The sequence below is a fragment of the Scyliorhinus canicula genome, chromosome 11 (assembly GCF_902713615.1).
Source record: "Scyliorhinus canicula chromosome 11, sScyCan1.1, whole genome shotgun sequence".
Lineage (NCBI taxonomy): Eukaryota > Metazoa > Chordata > Chondrichthyes > Carcharhiniformes > Scyliorhinidae > Scyliorhinus > Scyliorhinus canicula.
In genome coordinates this window covers 148,247,878-148,275,508 of record NC_052156.1, presented here as the reverse complement: position 1 = coordinate 148,275,508, position 27,631 = coordinate 148,247,878, and the positions used below count along the sequence as shown (strand labels likewise).

Genomic DNA, 27,631 nt, shown 5'->3' with positions numbered 1-27,631 from the left:
GACTGCTTTTCTTTTTTCATTGTCTCCCGATTTTTGTCCCAAAGGCTTTTTTCAGAAGTATGAATGCGGCGATATCGAGGTTTATATGGGGGGGTAAAACCCCGAGAGTAAAGAGGGCATTCCCGGAATGGACCCGTGTAGAAGGGGGCTTGGCTCTCCCGAGCTTTATTGACTATTACTGGGCTGCCAATATATCGATGGTCAGGAAATGGGTAGTCGAGGAGGGGTCGGTTTGGGAGCGGATGGAGGCAGCATTCTGCAAAGGTACGAGTTTGGAGGCTTTACTGATGGCGCCCCTGCCGTTCATGCCGGCACGGTACTCTACAAGTCCGGTGGTCGTAGCAGCCCTGAGGGTGTGGGGGCAATGGAGGCAGCATATGAGACTGGAGGGAGCGTCAGTGTGGTCACCGATCTGTGATAATCACCGGTTTGTCCCTGGGGGGGGGCCGGATGGGAGCTTTAAGGTATGGCAGCGGGCAGTGATTTAGAGGTTTGGGGATCTATTCATCCAGGAGGGCTTTCCGACCTTGGTGACATTAGAGAAGGAGTTGATTTGCTGGGTGGGAACGGGTTTCGGTACCTTCGAGTGCGGGACTTTGTACGGAGGCAGGTCCCAAGCTTTCCTCGCCTCTCCCTGAGGGGAGTACAGGATAAAGTGCTGTCAAAAACAGGGGTTGGAGATTGGAAGGTTTCAGAGATATACAGGGAATTGTTAGAATGGGAAGGGGCCCCTATCAGAGAGGTGAAGAGGAAGTGGGAAGAGGAGCTAGGAGGGGAGCTGGAAACTGAACTGTGGGGAAAAAGCCTTGAAAAGGGCAAATGCATCCTCGTCCTGTGCTAGACTTAGCTTGATTCAGTTCAGGGTAGTCCACAGTGCCCACATAACGGTAGCCCGGATGAGTAGGTTCTTCGAAGAGGTGGAGGACAGGTGTGGACAGTGTGGGTGTAGCCCGGCCAACCATGTTCATATGTTTTGGCATGTCCAAAACTGAGGGAATTCTGGCAGGGATTTGCGGATGTTATGTCAGATGTCCTGGAAGGTAGGGTAACTCCGAGTCCAGAATTGGCAATATTTGGGGTGTCGGAGGATCCGGGAGCAAAAAGGGGGAAGGGAGGCCGATATCCTGGCCTTCTCTTGCCTGGTGGACCAGAGACGGATCTTGCTGAGATGGAGGGACACGGAGCCCCCAAAGTCAGAAGTGTGGGTCAGCAATATGGTAGGGTTTCTCAGTCTGGAGAAAATCAAGTTAGCTCTGAGAGGATCAATACAGGGATTCGCCTGGAGTTGGCAGCCATCCATCGATTTCTTTAACAAAAACTAAACGTCAGCAGTAAGGGGGGAAATGGAAAAGGTGGGAGGGGAGGAAAACAGGAGGCAGGGTAATGTTAAATAAGGACAGGGAGCTTAGTATACGGGTAATTGGGGACAGGGCGGGAGAAGTGGGGGACATGGTTTATTGTTTGTTCTTTTAGGGGGTATTTTGTGTGTCGACCTACACGGTAGTTTTAGAAATGTCAACACGTTAAATTGTGAAAATTACAAATACTTCAATAAAATATTTTCTAAAGAAATTTTTTTTTTATACAATAGGATTATAACTCATGTCAAATAGAGTAGAAATTTTATTCTTTGTCTTTGCTCTTAACCTGGCAGCGCTCCTTGGGTACAGCAATCAGTGGTTATACAATCAGTGTTAAAATAGCACTTGGTGTTCTTTTTAAAAAAAATAATTTTTATTGGAATTTTTTACAGAAAATATAAAACATAACGACAAACAATGAAATGCAACAAAATAACCCATAATAACTAACACCCCCCAGACCGTATCGACGCATGTATCACATTCCCCCACCCCCCCAACCCCAATGAACAACAAAAGAACTTAAAAATAAATTAAAATTAAACAAACAAACATAGTCATCGTCTCCCCCCCCCCCCCCCCCTTTTCCCCCCCCTCCCCCCCCCCCCCCCCCGGGTTGCTGCTGCTACTGTCCCCGTACCCGATCGTTGAGCCAGAAAGTCGAGGGAAGGTTGCCACTGCCTAAAGAACCCTTGTACCGACCCTCTCAGGGCGAATTTGACCTTCTCTAGCTTAATGAAACCCGCCATGTCATTGATCCAGGTCTCCATGCTTGGGGGCCTTGCATCCTTCCATTGTAGCAAGATCCTTCGCCGGGCTACTAAGGGCGCAAAGGCCAGCACACCGGCCTCTTTCGTCTCCTGCACTCCCAGCTCCACCCCAACCCCAAAAATCGCGAGTCCCCATCCTGGCTTGACCCTGGATCCCACCACCCTCGACACCGTCCTCGCCACCCCCTTCCAGAACTCCTCCAGTGCCGGGCATGCCCAGAACATATGGGCATGGTTCGCTGGACTCCCCGAGCACCTGACACACCTGTCTTCACCCTGAAAGAACCTACTCCTCCTCGTCCCAGTCATGTAGGCCCGGTGCAGCACCCTGAATTGGATGAGGCTAAGCCGCGCACACGAGGAGGAAGAACTAACCCTCTCCAGGGCATCAGCCCATGTCCCGTCTTCGATCTGTTCCCCCAGTTCCCCCTCCCACTTAGCTTTCAGCTCCTCTACTGATGCCTCCTCCGCCTCCTGCATAACCTTGTAGATATCAGATATCTTCCCCTCTCCGACCCAGACCCCCGAAAGCACCCTGTCACTCACCCCCCTTGCGGGAAGCGAAGGGAATCCCTCCACCTGCCGTCTAGCAAATGCCTTCACCTGCAGATACCTGAACATGTTTCCCGGGGGGAGCCTGAATTTCTCCTCCAACTCCCCCAGGCTCGCAGACCTCCCATCAATAAACAGGTCCCTCAGCTGTCTGATGCCCACTCTGTGCCAACCCTGAAATCCCCCATCAATGTTCCCGGGACGAACCTATGGTTCCCCCTTAACGGAGCTTCCATCGAGCCCCCCACTTCTCCCCTATGTCACCTCCACTGCCCCCAAATCTTGAGGGTAGCCGCCACCACCGGACTCGTGGTATACCTCGTAGGAGGGAGCGGCCACGGCGCCGTTACCAGGGCCCCCAGGCTTGTATCTCCACAGGACGCCCTCTCCATCCGTTTCCATGCTGCCCCCTCCCCCTCCATTACCCACTTGCGCACCATCGACACATTGGCCGCCCAATAATACCCTGAGAGATTGGGTAACGCCAGTTCTCTTCCCCCCCCCGGCCATCTCTACCCCGCTCCAAGAAGACCCTCTTCACCCTCGGGGTCCCATGCGCCCAAACAAAGCTCATGATGCTGCTAGTCACCTTTCTAAAAAAGGCCCTAGGGATAAAGATGGGCAAACACTGAAAAAGGAACAAGAACCTCGAGAGAACCGTCATTTTGACGGACTGCACTCTACCCGCCAACGATAGTAGCACCATGTCCCACCTTTTAAATTGCTCCTCCATCTGCTCCACCAGCCTGGTAAAATTAAGCTTATGGAGAGTCCCCCAACTCCTGGCCACCTGCACCCCCAGGTATCTGAAACTCTTCACTGTCCTCTTAAATGGGAGTCTCCCAATTCCTCCCTCCTGATCACCCGGGTGTACTACAAATACCTCGCTCTTGCCTAAATTTAACTTATAGCCCGAGAAGCCCCCAAATTCCGCTACCAGCTCCATCACCCCCGGCATTCCCCCTTCTGGAACCGCCACATACAACAGCAGGTCGTCCGCATACAGCGATACACGATGTTCCTCCCCACCCCGCACCAGACCCCTCCATCTCCCTGACTCCCTCAACGCCATAGCCAAAGGTTCAATCGCCAGTGCAAAGAGCAAGGGGGACGGGGGCACCCCTGCCTGGTCCCACGGTAGAGCCTAAAGTACTCCGATCTCCTTCCATTGGTAACTACACTTGCCATCGGAGCCGCGCAGAGCAGCCTCACCCATTTGATGAATCCCTCCCCGAATCCGAACCGCTCCAGCACCTCCCACAGGTACCCCCACTCAACCCTATCAAACGCTTTCTCCGCATCCAGCGCCACCACTATCTCCGCCTCCCCCTCCACTGCCGGCATCATAATAACATTTAGCAGTCTCCGCACATTTGTGCTGAGCTGCCGTCCCTTGACAAATCCTGTCTGATCCTCGTGTATCACCCCTGGCACCCAGTCCTCTATCCTGGTGGCCAGGATCTTCGCCAGCAACTTAGCGTCAACATTGATGAACGAGATAGGCCTGTATGATCCACACTGCAAGGGGTCCTTATCCCGCTTCAGGATCAGAGAGATCAGTGCCCGCGACATCGTTCGGGGCAAAGCCCCCCCCCTCCCATGCCTCATTGAAGGCTCGCACCAACAGGGGGCCCACCAGATCCGCATACTTTTTATAAAATTCCACCGGGAACCCGTCCGACCCCGGCGCCTTACCTGACTGCATTTGTCCAATCCCCCTGACTAGCTCCTCCAACTCTATCGGCGCCCCCAGCCCCTCTACCAGCGCCTCTTGAACCCTTGGGAAACATAGCCTGTTCATGAAGCTCTCCATCCCCCCTCTCCCCATTGGAGGTTCCGACCGGTACAGTTCCTCGTAGAAGTCCCTAAAGACCCCATTTACTTCTGTCCCCTTCTGCACTACATTCCCACCCCTATCCGTCACTCCACCAATTTCCCTAGCCGCATCTCGCCTGCGGAGCTGATGCGCCAACATCCTGCTTGCCTTCTCCCCATACTCATATACCGCGCCCTGCGCCCTCCTCCACTGTGTCTCCGCCTTTCTGGTGGTCAACAAGTCAAATTTGGCCTGCAAACTACACCGTTCCCCCAGCAACCCCTCCTCCCGTGCCTCCGCGTATCTCCTGTCCACATCCAGGAGCTCCCCCACCAGTCTCTCCCTCTCCTTCCTCTCCCTCCTTTCCCTATGGGCCCGGATGGAGATCAGCTCCCCCCGGATCACTGCTTTCAGAGCCTCCCAGACCATCCCCACCCGGACCTCCCCCGTATCATTGGTATCAAGATACCCCTCAATACTTCCCCGGACCCTCCTACACACCTCCTCATCAGCCAGCAGCCCCACATCCAGGCGCCAGAGCGGGCGCTGGTCCCGCGCCTCCCCCATCTCCAGATCAACCCAGTGCGGAGCATGGTCTGAAATCGCTATGTCCGAATACTCGGCATTCTGCACCTTCGGGATCAATCCCCTGCTCAGGACGAAAAAATCTATTCGGGGATAGACCCTATGGACATGGGAGAAAAAGGAATACTCCCGCGCTCTCAGCCTCCCAAACCTCCAGGAATCCACCCCTCCCATCTGGTCCATAAACCCCCTCAGCACTTTGGCCGCTGCCGGTCTCCTACCCGTCCTTGAACTGGACCGGTCCAGTGGGGGATCCAGCACTGTGTTAAAGTCTCCCCCCATGATCAGGCCCCCTGCCTCCAGGTCCGGGATGCGGCCCAACAATCGCCTCATGAAGCCAGCATCATCCCAATTCGGGGCATATACATTAACTAGCACCACCTTCTCTCCCTGCAGCCTACCCTTCACCATAATATATCTGCCCTCCTTGTCCGACACCACCTCAGCCGCCTCGAACGCCACCCTCTTCCCCACCAGAATCGCCACCCCCCGGTTCTTCGCGTCCAATCCTGAGTGAAAAACCTGCCCCACCCACCCCTTCCTCAGACGAACCTGGTCCGCCACCTTCAAGTGGGTCTCCTGGAGCATAGCCACGTCCGCCTTCAGCCCCTTCAGATGAGAAAATACCCTAGTTCTCTTAACCGGCCCGTTCACGTTCCAAGTAATCAGCCGGATCAGAGGGCAACTCGCCCCTCTCCCCCGCCGGCTAGGCATAGCTTATCGACTGCTCGCCCCAGGCCAGCTCGCCCCGCCTGACCTGTTCCCCATGGCGATAAAGCCTCTCCTCTACCCCTCCGGCCCACACCAGCTCCTTCCTGGCCATTCCAGCAGCAACCCGGTATTCCCCCCCACCCCCCCAGGCTAGGACCCCTCCTAGCCGCGACGCACCCTCCATGGTACTTCCGTGAGTCAGTTGACTTCTGCTGACCCGGCAGCTCCCGCCAAAACCCATCCCCTCCTGGCATGCGGTCATCCCCCTCTTGCCACACCTCCTTGGCGCCGCTTCAGCGCGGGAAAGAAAACGCCCCCACCTCCAGCTCCGCCCCACAGCGCGGGAAACCAGAGGAAAGCCCGCGCTTTCACACTGCCACACCCCACCCTTCTGACGCAGCTCCCCAAAATCCAGTTTCGCCCCAACCCCCAGCCACGTACAGAAGAGAACATATAAAGCACATACCCCCAACGTTCCCCACATACCCCACACCCATACCCAACAGACAAACCCACCCGGAAACAGAGCAAAAAGAAAACCAGCATAAAAAAAACACGATTCAAAATTGAAGAACAGCAACAGCGAAAACAGCAACGGCCATAGTGTGACCCCAGACCCTAGTTCGAGTCCAGCTTCTCCGCCTGTACAAAGGCCCACGCCTCCTCCGGGGACTCAAAGTAGTGGTGCCGGTCCTTATATGTCACCCACAGACGCGCAGGCTGCAGCATTCCAAATCTGACCTGCTTGGCATGCAGCACCGCCTTCGTCCGGTTGGACCCGGCCCGCCGCTTTGCCACCTCCGCACTCCAGTCCTGGTAGATTCGCACTACTGAATTCTCCCACTTGCTGCTCCTCTCTTTCTTGGCCCAGCGCAGCACACACTCCCGGTCACTAAATCGATGGAACCGCACCAGCACCGCCCACGGGGGTTCATTTGCCTTAGGCCTCCTGGCCAGCACTCTGTGAGCTCCCTCAAGCTCCAGGGGCAAATGGAAGGACCCCGCTCCCATCAACGAGCTCAACATCGTGGTGACGTACGACGGGAGATCCGACCCCTACAGCCCCTCCGCCAGGCCCAGGATCCTCAAATTCTTTCGCCTCGTGCGAACGTCCACCTCCTCCAAGCGGTCTTGCCACTTTTTGTGAAGTGCCTCATGCAACTCCACTTTCCCCACGAGGACCACGGCCTCCTCCTCCCGCTCAGCGGCCTGCTGCTGCAACTCCCGAATGGACACCTCCTGGGCCGCCTGGGTCCCAAGCAGCTTGTTGGTAGTCGCATTCAGGGAGTCCAGCAACTCAGCCTTCTGCTCCGCAAAACAGCGCAGAAGAGAGGCTTGCTGCTCCTGCGCCGACTTCCACCAGTCCTTGGGTGTTCCGCCGGCCGCCATTTTGAGCACTTGGTGTTCTGAGGCTAATTTTATTGCCTCAGTTTCTGCTCAATTAAGATAGCTGACTTAGCTTAGAACTTAAATTGAATTTGGAACTTATTAGTTGTATAACTCAGTCACATCATGTGCTTCCCACCAGGCCCATTGTGGCACTATAAGTCGAACCTTGTATATCATATTTTGTTATTATATTCACCAAGATACATTGGTAAGAATAGTAACATTTGTTTGGGACAATATTACACAATTTGTTTAATAATGGTCTCACTCTCAAATTTTCCTTTCTGCCTCAAATCACTGTTCTTTCCCTATTCTCCATTTCTAAGCAAAGATTTTTCCCAAAGTATAAGAAAAAATGCATTTGTGATGCTCCCTGCTTCTCTCTTTCTCTGTTGCTCCTAGGCCGTGTTGCAGCGTGAAGTTCCCAGACCATCAGACGCCGAAACGACAAACAGCGTCCACAGCTGCACCCCCTTCCTATGAAGGTTTTAAAGAGACTTTGAAAGGCAAGGGAGTTTTTTTTATTTTACAAATTGTGAAGGGTAGAAAGATTAATTAAATGGAAAAGTTTTGAAAATGTACAGCAAGCGAAACATAGGATGTGATTTACTGGCTGCGTCCAGACGGAATTGGGACGGGACACGGCTGGTAAATCCTGCAAAAGGCCTCCTCTGGGATTTCCAGCGCTCATTACGCCCCACGTATTTTAACGATTGTGGGTACGATCCAGATTTGCATAGTTAAGAGTGCAGTTAGGTGCACTTAACTATGACTACGCAATAATTAACCAGACCCTGGGATCTATCAGCCTCACCAAAGAGATTTCAGCCAGGAGCCATTTGGTACTTGTCTCCACAAACAGGGACTTGGCACTTGGGAGGGGTGGGGGGGCAGGCGATTAGAGGCCCCCGGGTGGTTGGCCTCTGAGCAGGGTGGCACTCAGGCAGTGCCACCTGGGTGCCAACCTCGCAGTGTCAAGGTGCCCAGGTGGCATTTTGCCCACATAGGAGATCAGGCCGGGGGATGCCCTGACCATATGAGGTGGGGGCTCAGTGATCCCTTAACAGGTGAGTTAAGGCATTGGGATGGTTCGGCGGTCACGTTGAGGGGTTGAGAGATTGGGGTGCCATTTAAAAATGGCATCCGATCTCGTCCTGCCCAAAAAGAGGCTTTTGTTTGTTAAATAGCACCCATAGACTCGAAGGAAAAAAATTATCAATATTTCAGGCAGGACTCTACCATATAATGTTGCCTCATATAGACAGTGGTGTTAAATTACATCTTTTGTTTTGCATATTTGTTTATTTATCCCAAGTGGGCTGAATGCATTAAATATACAGTCTTTAGATATTTAATATTGCTTTATTTTAGTTTCTCAGTCTCCCTTTCTGCCTCAATTAAATTGACATTCTGAACCATATAAAGTTTGCTTCCATGGACTGAATTTTCAAATGCTGACAAAGGCGAAGGATGAAAATTCCAGCCCTGGTCACAGGGGGGGGGGGGGGGGGGGGGGGGGTGTGTGTGTGTGTGTGTGTGTGGCCCTGAGGTTCCACTCAATCCATAAACAGTGGCAGTTAACATTATTAAAAGACTAATTGAGACATGTTAAGTGGTATGTTCTGACAGCACTTTCGGGACTTGTGGAAGGAAACCGGAGCACCCGGAGGAAACCCACCCAGACGTGGGGGGGGAACGTGTAGACTCCACACAGACAGTGACCCAAGCCGGGAATCGAAACTTGGGACCCTGGCGCTGTGAAGCAACAGCATAAGGAGGGAGAAATATCAGCGCGGGAGGGGGGGGGGGGGGGGGGGGGCACCACACTCTGGGAAAGCTAGTGCTAGGAGGTATGAAAGAGATGGGGCCGCGGCACATTTCCCAGTGGGGAGGGAGTGCCTGGCGGGGAGGGGAGGTGAATCCATAGAAATTGAGGAAGGGAAGGTAGGGGGCGTGAATTGGGAGGGGGGCACAGGGGGGTTACAGGGGAGGGTTGAAAGGTGGACAAGGGGGGAAGGGAGACCCGGGGGGGGGGGGGGGGGGGGGGAGCATAATGATAAGGAAGGGAAGGGCTCTTGACTGGCTTCGGCATGTCAGTTCAGGTTGATGGAATAAGATGGCACCATAAGCAGCCACTTCGGAGATTCCCTAAACAAAGGGAAATCCAGGAGTGCAGGGCTCACCCACATGGCATACACACAGTTGTCAGCCATGTTGTGTGGTCCCTGGATAAAGGGAAACCCCCGAGTACAGGGGCCCGGCCTCATGGTGAGAACGGCGACTGTGACCAATTTGGATGGCCCCTTAACAAAGGGAATCCCCGGAATGTAGGGGTGCATCCACCAGGTAAGTATGGTTGATCCTGCAGGAAGTGGGTGACAGAAACCCCCCACCAGGATTATCACCTGGAACGTTAGGGGATTTAAAGGCCCAGTGAAAAGATCCAGAATCTTCGCCCATCTGAGAAGTTTAAAAGCTGACATAGTCTTCCTCCAAGAGATGCACCTGAGGGAGAAGGACCGACTGTGGGTAAGGAAGGGCTGTCGTGGTGCACCTAGGCACCAACGATATAGGTAAAAAACGGGATGAGGTCCTACAAGCTGAATTCAGAGAGTTACGAGTTAAACTAAAAAGTAGGACCTCAAAGATAGTAATCTCAGGATTGCTACCAGTGCCACGAGCTAGTCAGAGTAGGAATGTCAGGCTAGATAGGATGAATGTGTGCCTTGAGAGATGGTGCAAGAGGGAGGGATTCAAATTCTTGGGCCATTGGAACCAGTTCTGGCGAGGTGGGACCAGTACAAACCGGACGGTCTGCACCTGGGCAGGACTGGAACTGATGTCCTCGGGGTTGTTTGATAGTGCTGTTGGGGAGGATTTAAACTAATGTGGCAAGGGGATGGGGACCGATGCATAAAGTTGGAGGGAAGTAAAACGGGACAGAAACAAAACGCAGTAAGGGGGAAAGTTTAAGACAGAAAAGCCATAGTCAAAAATCAGAAAGGGCCACGGTACAGGGTACTGTGAATGAGGAGAGTGTGAAAAGGGAGGTGGTCAATGCAGGATTGAGGGTGTTGTACCTAAATGCGCGCAATATACGGAACAAGATAAATGAGCTTGTTGCGCACATTGAAATTGACCGGGACAATGTTATGGGAATTACAGAGATATGGCTGCAATGGGATCAGGGCTGGGTCTAAATATCCAAGGATATATGTCCTATTGAAAGGACAGGCAGATGGCCAAAGGGGGCAGGCTTGCATTGTTATTAAGGAATGAAGTTAAATCGATAGCAAGGAGCAATATAGAATCGGAAGGCATAGAATCTCTGTGGGTAGAGTTGAGGAATTGCAAAGTTAAAAAGACCTTGATGGGAGTTATTTTCAGGCCCCCTCGCAGTAGTCAGGACGTGGGACAGAAAATAAATCAGGAGATAGAAAAGGCATGTAAAAAAGGCAGTATTACAATAATCATGGGGGACTTCAATATGCAGGTGGACTGGGGAAATCAGGTTGGTAGTGGATCCCAAGAAAAGGAATTTGTGGAATGTCTAAGAGATGGTTTTTTTGGAGCAGCTTGTGACAGAGCTTACTAGGGAACAGGCAATTCTGGATTTTGTGATGTGTAATGAGGCAGATTTGGTTAGGGAACTTAAAGTGAAGGAACCCTTAGGGAGCAGTGACCACAATATGATAGAATTTACCCTGCAGTTTGAGAGGGTGAACCTGCAATCAGATGTAACAGCATTACAATTAAAACAAGGTAACTATAAAGACATGAGGGAGGAGCTGGGCAGAGTTGATTGGAAAAGGAACCTAGCAGGGAAGACAGTGGAACAGCAATGAAATGAAATGAAAATGAAAAATGAAAATCGCTTATTGTCACAAGTAGGCGTCAAATGAAGTTACTGTGAAAAGCCCCTAGTCGCCCACATTCCAGCGCCTGTTCGGGGAGGCTGATACGGGAATCGAACCGTGCTGCTGGCCTGCCTTGGTCTGCTTTCAAAGCCAGTGATTTAGCCCTGTGCTAAACAATGGCAGGAGTTTTTGTGGGTCATTAGGGAGGCACAACAGAAATTCATCCCAAGGAAGAGGAAACAGGCTAAGGGGAGGACAAGTCATCCATGGCTGACGAGGGATGTCAAGGACAGCATTAAGGCTAAAGAAAAAGCATACAAAGTGGTGAGGATTAGTGCAAAGCCAGAGGTTTGGGAAGCCTTTTAAAGCGAGCAGAGGACAACTAAAAAAGCAACAAGGAGGGGGTAGACGATGAAGCATAAGTGCAAGCTAGCTAGTAATATAGAGGAAAATAAGGAGGAGTTTTTTTCAATACATAAAAGGTAAAAGAGAGGCAAAAATAGACATTGGAAAATGTGGCTGGAGAAGTAATAATAGGAAACAAAGAAATGGCAGACACGCTGAATAGTTACTTTGCATCAGTCTTCATGGTGGAAGACACCAGTGGGATGCTAGAGCTCCAGGAGAACTAGGGGGTAGAGGTGAGTGCAGTGACCATAAATAAGAAGGTTCTGGGGAAACTGAAAGGTCTGAAGGTGGATAAATCACCTGGACCAGATGGACTACACCCCAGGGTTCGAAAGGGGGTAGCTGAGGATATTGTGGAGGCATTGATGATGATCTTTCAGGAATCACGGGAGGCAGCAAGGGTTCCAGAGGACTGGAAAGTGGCTAATGGTAACGCCACTTTTTAAGAAGGGAGGGAGGCAGAAGATGGGAAATTATAGGCCGGTTAGCATGACTTCGGTCATTGGTAAGAATTTAAAGTCTGTTATTAAAGATGAGATCGCAAAGTACTTGGAAGTGCATGGTAAAGTAGGACTGAGTCAGCACGGCTTTGTCAAAGGGAGGTCGTGTCTGACAAATCTGTTAGAGTTCTTTGAGGAAGTAACAAGCAAGTTCGACATAGGAGAACCAGTGGACGTAATTTATTTAGATTTCCAGAAAGCCCTTGACAAGGTGCCGCATAGGAGACTGTTAAATAAGTTAAATAAGTTAAAAGCCCCTGGTGTTTAGGTAAGATCCTGGCATGGATAGAGAATTGGCTGACTGGCAGAAGGCGGAGAGTGGGGATAAAGGGGTCTTTTTCAGGATGGTAAACTGTGACTAGTGGTGTGCTTCAGGGGCTGCGCTGGGACCACAACATTTTACAATATACATTAATGATCTGGAAGAAGGAACTGAAGGCACTGTTGCGAAGTTTGCCGATGATTCAAAGATCTGTAGAGGGACAGGTAGTATTGAGGAAGCAGGTGGGCTGCAGAAGGATTTGAACAAGCTAGGAGAGTGAGCAATGAAATGGCAAATGAAATACAATGTGGAAAAGTGTGAGGTTATGCATTTTGGAAGGAGGAATTTAGGCATAGACTGTTTTCTAAATGGGGAAATGCATAGGAAATCAGAAGCACAAAGGGACTTGGGAGTCCTTGTTCATGATTCTCTTCAGGTTAATGCGCAGGTTCAGTTGGCAGTTAAGAAGGCAAGTGCAAAAGGATCAATTTTGGAGGTCGGATTGGATGCCCAAGATCGGGCGATCCAGAAAGTAGAGAAGGCGCTGGCTGAGCAGGAGGAACATCAAACTGTGGTGGAGTTGGAGGTGGGAATGCTGAGAGACCAGCAGAAAAGGCTCCTGGAGAAGGTGGAGGACCTAGAGAATAGATCCTGCTGGCAGAACCTGAGAATCGTCGGTCTCCCAGAGAGGTCCGAAGAAGGGGCATATATAGCGGGCATGTTTGAGAAGTTGCTGGTGGATGGGACGTTCTCCCGATCCTTGGAGGTGGACAGGGCTCACAGAGCGCCCGCGAGGAAGCCGCGAGTGGGGGACCCCCCCGAGGTCAATGGTGGTGAGATTCCACAGGCACTTGGACAAGGAGCGTATTTTACAGTGGGCCAGGCAGACACGGAGCTGTAAATGGGAGAACAGTATCCTGAGGATCTATCAGGACCTGCGTGCAGAGGTGGCCAGGAGAAGAGCGGTGTTCAATCAGATAAAGTCGACCCTTTTTAAGAAAAAGGTGAAGTTTGGACTGCTGTATCCGACCCATCTCTGGGTCACATATGACGAGCAACATTTTTATTTTGAGTCACCCGAGGAAGCGATGGACTTCGCGAAAAGAAAAGGACTGGTGGCGGACTGAGGACTTCGAACTTTGCTGCAATGTTCACGTGAAAAAAAGTTTCTTGTTTTTCGTTTTCTGACGTTATTTGTAATGCCTTCTGTATTGATTTGGGGCCAGTTGCAGAGCTAAGTGAATTAAAGTTTACATTTGCACTGATGGGGGATGGAGCTGTGTTTGTTAGATGCTGGATCTTCTGTTTGATCTCTTCTTTGTTTATCTTTTTTTTTCTAGGACAATTGTGTTGGGACTGGTTTTTCGTTTGAGTATGTGTGTATGAGCGGGGGGGAGGGAACAGTAGGTGGGAGAATGTCTGGCGTCATGGGTAGGGGTCACCAAGCTAGCTGGGCAGGCTAGCTCACGGAAGCTCAGTGGGGGATGAGCAGATGGTATGCTTGTCAAAGGGGTAGGTTTACATAGTGCTGTTACTGGGGGGGGAAATGTTCTGCTGACGAGGGAGGGACTGTTGCTGAGGGACAGAAAGGAGGTCGGGGGCGGAGGCTGCCTTGGGCCAGGTCGGTGGAGGCGTGGGGCACGGGCTATAGACTGACCCAAGAAAGGTGATGGCTGATCGGCGAAAGCGGGGGCGGGGGGGAATGAGTCCCCCAATTAGGCTGATCACCTGGAATGTAAGAGGACTAAATGGGCCGGTTAAGAGGGCATGCGTGGGCAGCACGGTGGCACAGTGGTTAGCATTGCTGCCTACGGCGCTGAGGACCCGGGTTTGAATCCCGGCCCTGGGTCACTGTCTGTGTGGAGTTTACACATTCTCCCCGTGTCTGCGTGGGTTTCGCCCCCACAACCCAAAGATGTGCAGGCTAGGTGGATTGGCCACGCTAAATTGCCCCTTAATTGGAAAATAAAAAATAAAAATAAAAATAATTGGGTACTCTAAATTTATTTTAAAAAAGAGGGCATGTGTGTTCGCGCATCTGAGGGGACTGAAGGCGGACGTGGTAATGCTACAGGAGACGCACCTTCGAGTATCTGATCATATCAGATTAAGGAAGAGATGGGTCGGACAGGTTTTTCACTCGGGGCTGGACTCGAAGACTACAGGGGTCGTGATCCTGATTAATAAGCGAGTGGTGTTTGAGGCGGGAAGAATAGTGACAGATGTGGGAGGCCGGTACGTTATGGTCAGTGGGAAACTGGAGGGGATGCAGGTGGTACAAGTAAATATATGCACCAAATTGGGATGATGTGGAGTTTATAAAGAGGATGCTGGGGAAGATCCCGGACCTAGATTCGCATAAGTTAGTCATGGGAGGGGACTTCAACACAGTTATTGACCCTGGTTCAGACCAGTCGAGCTCAAAGACAGGCAGGGTGCCAGCAATGGCAAAGGACCTAAAGAGGTTCACAGAGCAGATGGACTCATGGAGATTTGGGCAGCCGAGAGTGAAGGAGTTTTCCTTCTACTCAGACGTGCATAAAGTGTACTCCCGGACTGATTTTTAAATTTTGAACAGGGCTCGACTGACGGGGGTGATGGACACTGGGTATTTGGCGATCATAATCTCGGATCATGCCCCGCACTGGGTTGACCTACCGCTTAGCAAGGAGAGTAGCCATCGCCCGCACTGGAGGCTGGACGTGGGACATTTAGCTGACAAAGAGGTGTGCGGGCGGCTGAGGAAATGTATTCGGAAGTCAACGACATGGGTGAAGTTTCGGCAGCAGTGGTCTGGGAGGCATTGAAGGCCGTGGTTGAAGGGGAGTTGATCTCGATACGGGCCCACAGGGAGAAGGTAGATAGAGCAGAGACGGACCGACTGATAAAGGAGATGGGTCTACAGGAGGTATGCGGAGACCCCGGAGGCAGGGCTTTTAAGAGAACGACGGAGGCTACAGGCGGAGTTTGGCTTGTTAACTACAGGGAGGGCGGTAGAGCAGCTGAGGAAGGCAAAGGGAACGATCAATAAGCATGGGGAGAAGGCCAGTAGAATGCTTGCAAAGCAGCTTAGAAAGAGGGAGGCAGCCAGGGAGATAGGGAAAGTAAAGGATGGGGACGGGAGCCTGGTTCGAGACGCAGCAGGGGTGAATAAGGCGTTCACGGAGGTTTACAGTAGGCTGTATGGGTCGGTACCCCCAGCGGGGCCGGAGGAGATGAGGCACTTCTTAGGGGGGTGGAATTTCCCGAAGGTGGACGGGGGGTTGGTAGAAGGGCTTGGGGCCCCGATCGGGTTGGAGGAGATAGCGGAGGGTCTGAAGGCCACGCAGTCGGGTAAAGCCCCGGGGCCGGACGGGTACCCAGTGGAGTTCTATAAAAAGTTCTCTGGGATATTGGGGTTGCTGTTCATGAGGACATTCAATGAGGCAAGAGAGCGTGGGGTGCTTCCCCCGACGATGTCACAGGCCACGATCTCATTGATCCTGAAGTGGGACAAGGACCCGGAGTCCTACGGGCCGATATCCCTATTGGCGCTCCACTCTGCACCTGGATCCTTGACTTTCTGACCAACAGACCGCAATCAGTAAGAATGAACACCAACACCTCCTCCACAATAGTCCTCAATACCGGTGCCCCGCAAGGCTGCGTACTTAGCCCCCTACTCTACTCCATGTACACACACGACTGCGTGGCAAAACTTGGTTCCAACTCCATCTACAAGTTTGCTGACGATACGACCATAGTGGGCCGGATCTCGAATAACGACGAGTCTGAATACAGGAGGGAGATAGAGAACCTAGTGGAGTAGTGTAACGACAACAATCTCTCCATCAATGCCAGTAAAACTAAAGAGCTGGTCATCGACTTCAGGAAGCAAAGTACTGTACACACCCCTGTCAGCATGGGTGGAGATGGTTAACAGCTTCAAATTCGGGGGATAAACATCACCAAAAATCTGTCCTGGTCCACTCACGTCGACGCTATCACCAAGAAAGCACAACAGCGTCTATACTTCCTTAGGAAACTAAGGAAATTCGGTATGTCCACATTAACCCGTACCAACTTTTACAGATGCACGATAGAAAGCATCCTATCGGGCTGCATCACCGCCTGGTATGGCAACTGCTCGCCTCAGGACCGCAAGGAACTTCGGAGAGTCGTGAATACCGCCCAGTCCATCACACGAACCTGCCTCCCATCCATGGACTCCATCTACACCTCCCGCTGCCGGGGGAAAGTGGGCAGCATAATCAAGGATCCCTCCCACCCGGCATACTCACTTTTCCAACTTCTTCCATCGGGCAGGAGATTTAGAAGTCTGAGAACACACACGAACAGACTCAAAAACAGCTTCTTCCCCACTGTCACCAGACTCCTAAATGACCCTCTTATTGACTGACCTCATTAACAGTACACCCTGTATGCTTCAACTGATGCCAATGCTTATGTAGTTACATTGTATATCTTGTGTTGTATTCGCATGTATTTTCTTGAATTTTGTTTAATTCCCTTTTCTTCCATGTACTGAATGATCTTTTGAGCTGCTCGCAGAAAAATACTTTTCACTGTACCTCGGTACACGTGACAATAAACAAATCCAATCCAATCCAATCCAATGTGGACACCAAACTGCTGGCCAAAACCTTGTCCTCTAGGATTGCGGATTGTGTTCAGGACATCATTGGGGAGGACCCGACGGGGTTTGTTAAGGGAAGGCAATTGGTGGCCAATGTAAGAAGGCTGTTAAATGTGATCATGATGGAAGGTAGGGAGATGGAGGTAGTGGTCGCATTGCACGCAGAGAAGGCTTTTAATTGGGTAAATGGGAATATCTGTTGGAGGTACAGGGATGGTTCAGATTTGGGTGGGGCTTTATTGACTGGGTCAGGTTGTTGTATCAGGCTCCTGTTGTGAGCGTACGGACAAATAGGACAACATTGGACTATTTTAGGCTGCATTGGGGTACGAGACAGAGATGCCCCCTCTCCCCACTGTTGTTCGTGTTAGCCATAGAGCCGCTGGCAATTGCGCTGAGAGCTGGAAGGGGCTGGTCCGGGTGGGGGGGGGGAATGGAACACACAGTCTCGCTTTATGCAGATGACCTGCTCCTGTATGTATCGGACTCATTAGAGGGGATGGAAGAAATTATGAGGATTCTGGGGAATTTGGCCTGTTTTTGGGGTATAAACTAAATATGAGGAAAAGTGAGATGTTTGCGGTCCAGGCAAGTGGGCAGGAGAGGCGACTGGGGGTACTGCCGTTTAGTGTGGTAGGGGGAAGCTTCCGGTACCTAGTCATTCAGGTGGCGCGGGAATGGGAACAGCTGCACAAGCTAAATCTAGCCCGACTAGTAGACCAAATGAAGGACTATTTTCGGAGATGGGATGCGCTCCCGTTGTCATTCGCTGGGAAGGTGCAGACAGTGAAAACGATGGTCCTCCCGAGATTCCTGTTTGTGTTTCAGTGTCTCCCCATCTTTATTCCGCAGTCCTTTTTTAAACGGGTCAGTAAGATAATCACTGGGTTTTTATGGGCGGGCAAGACCCCACGAGTAAAAAAGGGGATGCTTAAGTGGAGCCGGGGGAGGGCGGGCTGGCACTGCCGAACTTCAGTAATTACAATTGGGCGGTGAACATAGCCATGATCAGGAAGTGGGTGGGGGGGGCAGGTTTCAACCTTCCCGCTGCTACCACCAAAGGGGATACAGGACAGGGTCGTTTCTAGAGTGTGGGTTGGAGAAGGGAGGGTCTCTGACATTTACAAGGATCTCATGGGGTTAGAGGAGATGCAGACTGAGGAGCTGAAGCGCATGTGGGAAGAGGAGTTGGGAGGAGAGATAGAGGATGATCTATGGGTCCACAACATATGCCAGGCTCAGCCTGATACAATTCAAGTTTGTTCACCGGGCTCACAATACAGTGGCCCAGTTGAGCAGGTTCTTTGGGGTAGAGGATAGGTGCGTAAGATGTGCGGGAGGGCCAGCGAACCATGTCCACATGTTCTGGACATGCCCAAAGCTGAGGGGATTCTGGCAGGGGTTTGTGGATGTCATGTCCACAGTGTTAAAAACAAGGGTGGCACTGAGTCCAGAGGTGGCGATTTTCGGAGTGTCGGAAGATCCGGGAATCCAGGAAGAGAAAGAGGAAGATGTTCTGGCCTTTGCTTCCCTGGTAGCCCGGAGACGGATATTATTAGTTTGGAGGGACTCAAAGCCCCCGAAGTCGGAAACTTGGCTATCTGACATGGCTAGCTTTCTCTGTTTGGAGAAAATCAAGTTCGCCTTGGGAGGGTCAATGTTAGGGTTCGTCCGGAAGTGGCAGCTGTTCGTCGACTTCTTTGCGAAAAATTAACCGTCAGTAGAAGGTGGGGGGGGGGGGAGTGGGGGCAAGCTTAGTTTAGAGGAGGGGGGTTAGTAAAGGTGGGACCTGTAAGGGAGGAAGATGGCTTTTGCACTATTTTTATAAATTCATGCACATTGTTTATTTTGTTGTTGTTGTAAAACCATAAATCCCTCAATAAAACGTTCATTAAAAAAAAAAGAAGACAAATGGGAATGTTAGCATTCATGTTAAGAGGGCTAGAATACAAGACCAGGGATGTACTTCTGAGGCTGTATAAGGCTTTGGTCACACCCCATTTGGAGTATTGTGAACAGTTTTGGGCCCCGTATGTAAAGGAGGATGTGCTGGCCGTGGAAAAGGTCCAGAGGAGGTTCACAAGAATGATACCTGGAATGAAGAACTTGTCCTATGAGGAACGGTTGGGGACTCTGGGTCTGTACTCGTTGGAGTTTAGAAGGATGCGTGGGGAACTTATTGAAATTTACAGGATTTCGCGAGGCCTAGATAGAGTGGATGTGGAAAGGATGTTTCCACTTGTAGGAAAAACTAGAACCAGAGGACACCATCTCAGACTAAAGGGACGATCTTTTAAAACCGAGATGAGGAGGAATTTCTTCAGCCAGAAGGTGGTGAATCTGTGGAACTCTTTGCCGCAGAAGGCTGTGGAGGCTAAATCACTGAGTGTCTTTAAGACAGAGGTAGATAGGTTCTTGATTAATAAGGGTATCAGGGGTTATGGGGAGAAGGCAGGAGAATGGGGATAAGAAAATATCTGCAATGATTGAATGGCGGAGCAGACTCGATGGACCGAGTGGACTAATTCTGCTCCTATGTCTTATGGTCTTATGGACCCATGGCGGTTCCTGCACCCAGGTGAGAAGGAATTCTCGTTCTCACTGGTACACAAGGTTTGCACTCTCATCAACTTTTTTGTAATGGGGAAATTGATGCTTCTAGAAATAGGCAAGCGGAATACTCCACGCTTGTAATCTCTGACCATGCTCCACACTATGTAGATGCGAAGTTGGAGACGGGCTGTGCCCAATGCCCCTATGGATGCTGGATACCGCCCTCTGCCAATAAACATCACAGGCCATAGGCGAGTAAGTTACAAACAACCGGAACGGGGAAGTCTTGCCATCCACGTTCTGTGAGGCACTGAAGGCGGTGATTTGGGGAGAAATTATAGCCTACAAGGCACGTAGAGACAGGAAAGAGAGATCGGCTAGGCATCGAGTCCATCCTGAAGGTCGACAGAAGATACTCCGCGGCCCTGACCGTAGATCTTCTGGTCGAGAGGAAAAAGCTGCAAATGGACTTTGACCTGCTATCCACCTGGAAGGCAATGTATGAACTCCGTCAGGCAGGAGAGAAGGCTAGCCGCCTGCTGGCTCACCAGCTGAGAAAGCAGGCAGCCACGAGGGAAATAGCCCAGGTAAAGGACTGGTGCCGAACCAAAAAAGATCAACAAAGCAATTGAGGCCTTCTACTGGGGACTGTACAGCTCAGCCCCCCGACAGGGACTCGGGGATGAAATGGTTCCTTGATGGACTGGACATGCAAGGCGTGTGGGACAACAGATGGGGGGAGCTGGAAACGGCAATAGAACTGGGAGAGGTCATGGCGAACATCAACTTCATGCAGGCGAGGAAGGTGCCAGGACCTGACGGGTTCCAGGTGGACTTCTACTAACGTTTTGCACCGGCTCTCGTCCTGCATCAATGGGAGGTGTTCGCAGACTCGCTAGCGAGGGGCACCTTGCCTTCAAAGCTACCACAGGCCACCATATCGCTGATACCCAAAAAAGACAAAGACCCAATGGAATGTGAATCATACAGGCCCATTTCCTGCTCAATGTGGATGTGAAAATATTCGCAAAAATCCTGACCAGGAGACTGGAGAACTGCAGACCAGAGGTGGTTGCAGAGGACCAGACAGGCATTGTTAAGGGTAGACCACTAATTGTGAACAACCAACGGCTACTGAATGCGATACTGACCCCATTCAGGGAGAGAACACGAGGTGATTGTCCCACTTGACGTAGAAAAGGCCTTCGACAGAGTTAAATGGAAGTACCTCATTGAAGTACTTGAGCGGTTTGGGTTAGGGACAGGGTTAACTTCATGGGCAAAATTCCTGTACAACGCCCCCAAGGCAAGCATTCGGACGTACATTCGCAGCTCTGAATACTTCCAGTTGCACAGGGGCACAAGGCAGGAATGTTTATTGTCGCCGCTCCTGTTCACCCTGGCAATTGAACCCCTGGTGATCGCCCTGCGAGACACGAGAGGTTGGAAGTGTATCTGAAGTGGAGGCAGAGTATAAACATTCATCCAGCCCAGTGGTCGTAGCAACACTAAGAGCCTGGAACCAGATGAGACAACACTTCGGTTTAATCAAGGTGTCCACCATGGCCACCATCTGCGGTATCCACAGGTTTCTACCAGCCATGCTAGATACCACCTTCCTAAGAGGTGGAGACCGGATGGGGGGCACCTAGCAGTTAGGGATTTTCACACAGGGGACAGACTAGCGACCTTCGAAGAGCTGACGGAGAGATTAGAACTATTGAACGGACGAGAACTCCGACATTTCCAAGTCAAAAACTTTCTCTACTGGGGCAGCATGGTGGCACAATGGTTAGCCCTGCTGCCTCACACCACCGAGGCCCCAGGTTCGATCCCGGCTTTGGGTCACTGTCCATGTGGAGTTTGCACATTCTCCCCGTGTTTGCGTGGGTTTCGCCCCCACAAACCAAAGATGTGCAGGGCAGGTGGATTGGCCTCGCTAAATTACTCCTTAATTGGAAAAAATGAATTGGATACTCAAAATTTATTTTTAAAAAACCTTTCTCCACAAGGAGACGACGAGGGGCCCTGAGAGACATGGTAGCACAGTTGCTTCACAGCTCCAGGGTCCCAGGTTCGATTCCCGGCTTGAGTCACTGTCTGTGCGGAGTTTGCATGTTCTCCCCATGTCTGCGTGGGTTTCCTCGGGTCCCCCGGTTTCCTCCCACAATCCAAAGATGTGCAGGTTAGGTGAATTGGCTATGCTAAATTTCCCTTAGTGTCCTAAAAAGATTAGGTGAGGTTACAGGGATAGGGTGGAGGTATGGGCTTAGGAAGGGTGCTCTTTCCAAGGGCCGTTGCAGACTCGATGGGCCGAATGGCCTCCTGCACTGTAAATTCTATATGAATTCTATGGAGGAGCTACTGTACGCGGACAGTATAGAAAAAGGGAACTGCGGGGTCATACAAGTATGACTTTTAGAGAGGACTGGCTCACAACTGGACGGACCAAGGGAGAAATGAGAGGAAGAGTTAGGGATGGAAGTAGGGTGGGAATTCTGGAGCGAAGCACTGAACATGGCCAGCTCCACCAATTCCTACGCAAGGCTAAGCCTCATGCAGCTTTAAGTGGTGCACAGAACACACCTGACAGGAACCCGAATGAGCTGGGTCTTTCCGGAGGTAGAGGACAATGTGAACGGTGTCAGGGAGGCCTGGCCAACCACGCCCACATGCTCTGGCCCTGCAGCAGACTTGTTGGGTTTTGGACAGCCTCCTTTGAGGTGATGACCAAAGTTGTAACATAAGAACTAGGAGCAGGAGTAGACCATCTGGCCCCTCGAGCCTGCTCCGCCATGCAATGAGATCATGGCTGGTCTTTTGTGGACTCAGCTCCACTTTCCGGCCCGAACACCATAACCCATAATCCCTTTATTCTTCAAAAAACTTTCTATCTTTACCTTAAAAACATTTAATGAAGGAGCCTCAACTGCTTCACTGGGCAAGGAATTCCATAGATTCACAACCCTTTGGGTGAAGAAGTTCCTCCTAAACTCAGTCCTAAATCTACTTCCCCTTATTTTGAGGCTATGTCCCCTAGTTCTGCTTTCACCCGCCAGTGGAAACAACCTGCCTGCATCTATCCTATCTATTCCCTTCATAATTTTATATGTTTCTATAAGATCCCCCCTCATCCTTCTAAATTCCAATGAGTACAGTCCCAGTCTACTCAACCTCTCCTCATAATCCAACCCCTTCAGCTCTGGGATTAACCTACTGAATCTCGTCTGCACACCCTCCTGTGCCAGTATGTCCTTTCTCAAGTAAGGAGACAAAACTGAACACAATACTCCAGGTGTGGCCTCACTAACACCTTATACAATTGCAACATAACCTCCCTAGTCTTAAACTCCATCTCTCTAGCAATGAAGGATAAAATTCCATTTGCCTTCTTAATCACCTGTTGCACCTGTAAACCAACTTTCTGTGACTCATGCACTAGCACACCCAGGTCTCTCTGCACAGCAGCATGCTTTAATATTTTATTGTTTAAATAATAATCCCGTTTGCTGTTATTCCTACCAAAATGGATAACCTCACATTTGTCAACATTGTATTCCATCTGCCAGACCCTAGCCCATTCACTTAACCTATCCAAATCCCTCTGCAGACTTCCGGTATCCTCTGCACTTTTCGCTTCACCACTCATCTTAGTGTCATCTGCAAACTTGGACACATTGCCCTTGGTCCCCAACTCCAAATCATCTATGTAAATTGTGGGCCCAACAGGGATCCCTGAGGGACACCGCTAGCTACTGATTGCCAACCAGATTGTGGGGGTAAGGGTCGGGCCATGCCCGAGAGTGGCAGTCTTCGGCGTATCAGACCAGCCAGAACTTCATATGGGGAAGAGGCCTGATGCCCTTGCATTTGCTTCCCTCATCGCCCGCTGTGAAATCCTGCTCGTCTATAGAGCAGCTGCACCATCCATGGCTGCAGCCTGGCTGGCAGACCGATCGGAATTTCTCCGTCTGGAGAAGATCAAGTACCCCATTCGATGGCCAGAAGATGGCTTCCACAAAGCGTGGGAGCCATTCATCGGCCTGTTCTAAGACCTGTTCAAGCCAACAATGGATAGATGAGGAGAGGTGGTATGGGGTGGTGTGAGAGACCCAAGGAAATGCCACGGGGAACCCATTGAGATACCGACACATGGACCAGAAGGCCCCTCACAAAGCTTTAAGAGTAAAACATACAGCAAAACAAAGGGAAGGGCCTATGATAGGACCCGTAGACAGTAGAAAAGAGGAGGAAGGGGGGTTGCTGAAAAGGAACAACGTGCAAACTGCAAATAATAACCCCTTCATCTATTTTTTGTACAGTGTAAAATGCAAACTTTAATAAAATATTTATTTTGAAAATGAATTTGGCCGGCGACAGTATCGTTGGAGAGCTGTCGCTCCTCAATCTTTCTACCTGCTGCCTCATCTAGCATGTACGTTGCAATGTCTTTGGTGCAAGGCCTTAACAAATTTTTACCAATCGTGCTTTTCCCACAAGTGCACTTCAATAATTCACTCTGTAGGATGCCTCAGTTACATTCTCATCAGACTTGGCAGATCCTACAATCATGGATTTACTGCCTGTCAATAAATTTATTTTCTCCAGAAGAAACCTGTGTCCTTTTTCTTACATTCAGGATGATTGTTTCCAAATGACTTTGGAGTTTAGCTGGTACAATTGAACTGTTGGATAATATTTTGTCGCACACAACACACTGTGCTTCAGGGGAATGTTGGACTCCAGAGCACATGAATCCCATGGGCAGATAGCTCTCATTGAACCTCTGCTGTGTAGTTCCTGCCGCTGATGGGGCAGTGAGTGGTACATCCTTGATTGTTCACCAGCAATTGCCAAAAATGGTCCATCTTCATCACTTGCTTCCTGCTTCTTTGAGCCACCTTCCTTTAGCCACCAATCCTTTGCTGAGTAGCATACCTAGATTAGCACTAGAGAGTGGTAAGATATTGTTACACACAGTAACAGTACTCCAAGCCTGTGACCTTTGGAATTAGGAAGAGGCACACAGTCACAAATACATTCACCAGCTCACAAATACATTCACCAGCTGCATAGGCCCCTCACATTAAATGCACTGGAAAAAGCCCCCCCCCCCCCCCCCCCCCCCCCCCCCCCCCATGGCGGCCTCATATTAACAGCCCTGACCAAGCCTCTTAACTGTCATGTGAGAGTACCTTTAAGAAATGGGTGTTTAAGAAATGTACCTTTATGAAATGGGTATTTATCAGTGATGTCAGAGTGTGTGGGGAGCCGGGCTGTCAGTCAGCTTTTTACTTTTGTTTTAGGCTATTTGCTGCAGGGTGTGTTTTAGTTTCGTTTTCAGAGCTGCAGAGCTGGATAGCTGCAGTCACAGCCAGAAGGTGTTTTAGAGTCTCTGTAATCTAAAGACTGTAAATTGATCCTTTGGTGATTTAAAACTAATAACTGCTTTCAGTAGTGACTTTAACCTGATGTGCTTCTGTTAAAGGTTCTGTTTTTAAGTCTTATGGATATTAAAAGGAAAGCTTAAAGGATTACTTAGTGTTGTAGTCTTTGGGGGTTGTATTTGAATTAATGGTTGCTAAGATGTTCACTGTATGTTTTAAAAAGGTGAACTTGAGTTCATAGAATAAACATTGCTGTCCCACACTTGAACAGCGGGCCGTGTGCTCCGCATACCACAATCTATTAAACGTTGTGGGTCAGGTGAACTCCATGATACATTTTGGGGTTCTCTAAACCCTGGCCCATAACAACAATAACCCCTCTACTTCGAAATAGTACTCACCAACGCCACTCATCCATTACCAACACCACCACTTCTCTGGTCTTCGCCGCTGCCTTGGTTCTCTCCTCATTGCCACCTCGCTGCTCTGCTGCCTCCTACCTCTTCCACCCCTCGCCGCTGCCTCCTTGCTTACTCGCCTCTAGACATTGCAGCCACCTGAGGCCCTCACCACCACTGTCTGAAGGCCTCGTTTCCACCGCTTGAGGGCCTCGCCACTGCCGTATGAGCGCCTCGCTGCCACTGCCTCCCCTCACCTGTAACCTCTCCTCATCTCTGCCACCTTTCCCAACGCCGCCGCTGCCACCACCACTTGTCTGAGGGCCTATCCGCCGCTGCACAAGGACCTCACCACTGCCATATGAGAGCCTCACCGCCGCTGCCTCTCTTCAACTCTGCCACCTTTCCTAGTGCTACTGCTGCTGCTACCTTTATTGACTGACTCTCCTGCTGGTCCACCTTTGATTTTTGCTTTTATGCCCAGTAACAGCGAGATCGAATAAATCAATTGGGCCAATTAGAGCAAGGCCTCTCAGAGCACTGGATGCTGCTAGGCTGACTAAGCAGCCTATCAGTATCTAGCACTCCAGGAGGCTTCGCTCTGAGTGACCTATTTGTTTTCTTTAATTATTTTAACATTTTGAGTGTTGAAACCGGCGTTTGTCAGTCACGTGGCAGCAGCCAGTGTCATGAACTTCCTGTGGACCCTTCGTGGACTCCTGAGGGTCCTTGGATCCTAGTTGGGAACCTCTGATGCACAGTATATATTAATGACTTCGACGAGGGAAATGAATGCACTATTATCTGGTTTGCGGATGACACAAGAATATGAGGTAAGGGAAAGTAGGGGTCATTCATTTAAGACAAAGGTGAAGAGAAATTTCTTCTGAGGGTAGTGAAACTATGGAATTATTTACCTCAGAGAGCTGTAGATGGTGAGTCGTTAAGTACATTCAAGGCTGAGAGACATTTTAAATCAGTAAGGAAATTAGGGGCTTATGGGGATAAGGCGCAAAGGCAGACTTGTGCTTTTAGGGGCCCCGCACTCTTCCTCTTTGTGAGACCCCAAGTCACACCCTGCCCTCTGGTGACGTGGCAGCCCACCCCAAATGAGGTCAAACTCTGCCCCCAATGATGTCAATGCCATCTTGACAGTTACAGTAACAGCACAGGGAATGTTTGATGCTGATGATGTAGAAATGTATACTCTGTATCTCACCCATGCTGTACCTTCCCAGTGAGTGTTCGAGTGGACAATGTAGAGTGAGCATTAAACTGTCTCTATTCATATCCTGGAACTGTTGGATGATGGCAGATCGTGTGAGTTTTATTGTGTCTCTAACTCATGGTGTTAGGGTTTTGGGAATGCAGGGATAGTTTTTGCGAGCAGGTTCACTCAGACCTGTACGGGAAAAAAAACAATCCTGCTAGTTGCTGCATTATGGATTGGATTAAGACCATACATTAATATTCCTCGTGTGTCACATGAAAGCTCTTTTCCCATCTCCTGGTATGGAGACCAGATGGAAAACTGGTGCCATTATGCACATCTTGATCTGTCATATACACAAGACGGAACCTGTGCTGTAGCTTAACACAAATAGGCCCTGCGCAGTATGTGGAAGATTTAATCACAAAGTTTTCAAAGCTTTTCAATACTGGGCAAGAAATATTGAGCCAATTATTTGAAATCATATTGAGAACAGAAGAAGAAACGGCTCTGAGGGGATGCCAGAATCAAGCATTTTACCCACACACTGACAAGTCCCTCTCTCAGATAAACATATTCAGAGATTCCCTGGGAATTAGATTGTAGTCTGCAGGAAATTCACATTCAATTTTCTCTCTTCAATTACTGGTTGGTTCTTCAGCTCCAGAATTGCAAAATATGGTTTATCGACCAGTGAAGCCCCTCAGTCTCCCCCTCTCGCTCTCCCCTTTCCCTCTGTCTAATCTTCATCCCTCTGTCCTGTTTTCCTCCATTTCTCTCTTCCTCCAGCTCCCTGCCTTCCCTTTTCTCCCAATCCCCGTTCTCACCTTTTTCCTTTTCCTCCTTAACCTTCCATCATCCCTCTCTCCCTCCATTTCTGTGTAAATTTGCAGCGGAGCCAGAAGATCGATCTGGTTGCTCCACTTTGTCGAGTGTCTGCCTTATCCTGAGCTGGCTGGCCTGGGCAGGTATCACAGCACAGGCTCTGACACCAAGCTATGCCACCCAGTAAGCCGTCGAAGAGGTCGGTGGACTCTCCTGGAGCTAGTTTAAGTTACTCGAGTTTGACAAGGCAGAATTACACCACCGCCACCTCTCCGTATGGGACCCTCTAATTGTCTGGGGACTCGCGCTACAGCGCTGCGTTATATTGTACGTCCGCCTCGAATAAGGCGGGATATGGTCTTATGCCCTCTCCTTCCAGGCCTGCTTGGTCTGGGCGTGTGGCTTCCTGGG

At 50.4% G+C, this 27,631-nt stretch overlaps 1 protein-coding gene across 1 annotated transcript in view; it reads left to right on the top strand.

Annotated features, from left to right (window-relative positions):
• The window catches only part of LOC119973802, a 152,585-nt gene that overhangs the window by 50,396 nt on the left and 74,558 nt on the right, over nucleotides 1-27,631 (top strand). Inside the window, exon 5 of the mRNA XM_038812226.1 lies at nucleotides 7,587-7,690. Coding sequence (XP_038668154.1) covers nucleotides 7,587-7,690 — 104 coding nt within the window. The remainder of the gene's footprint in view (nucleotides 1-7,586; nucleotides 7,691-27,631) is intronic.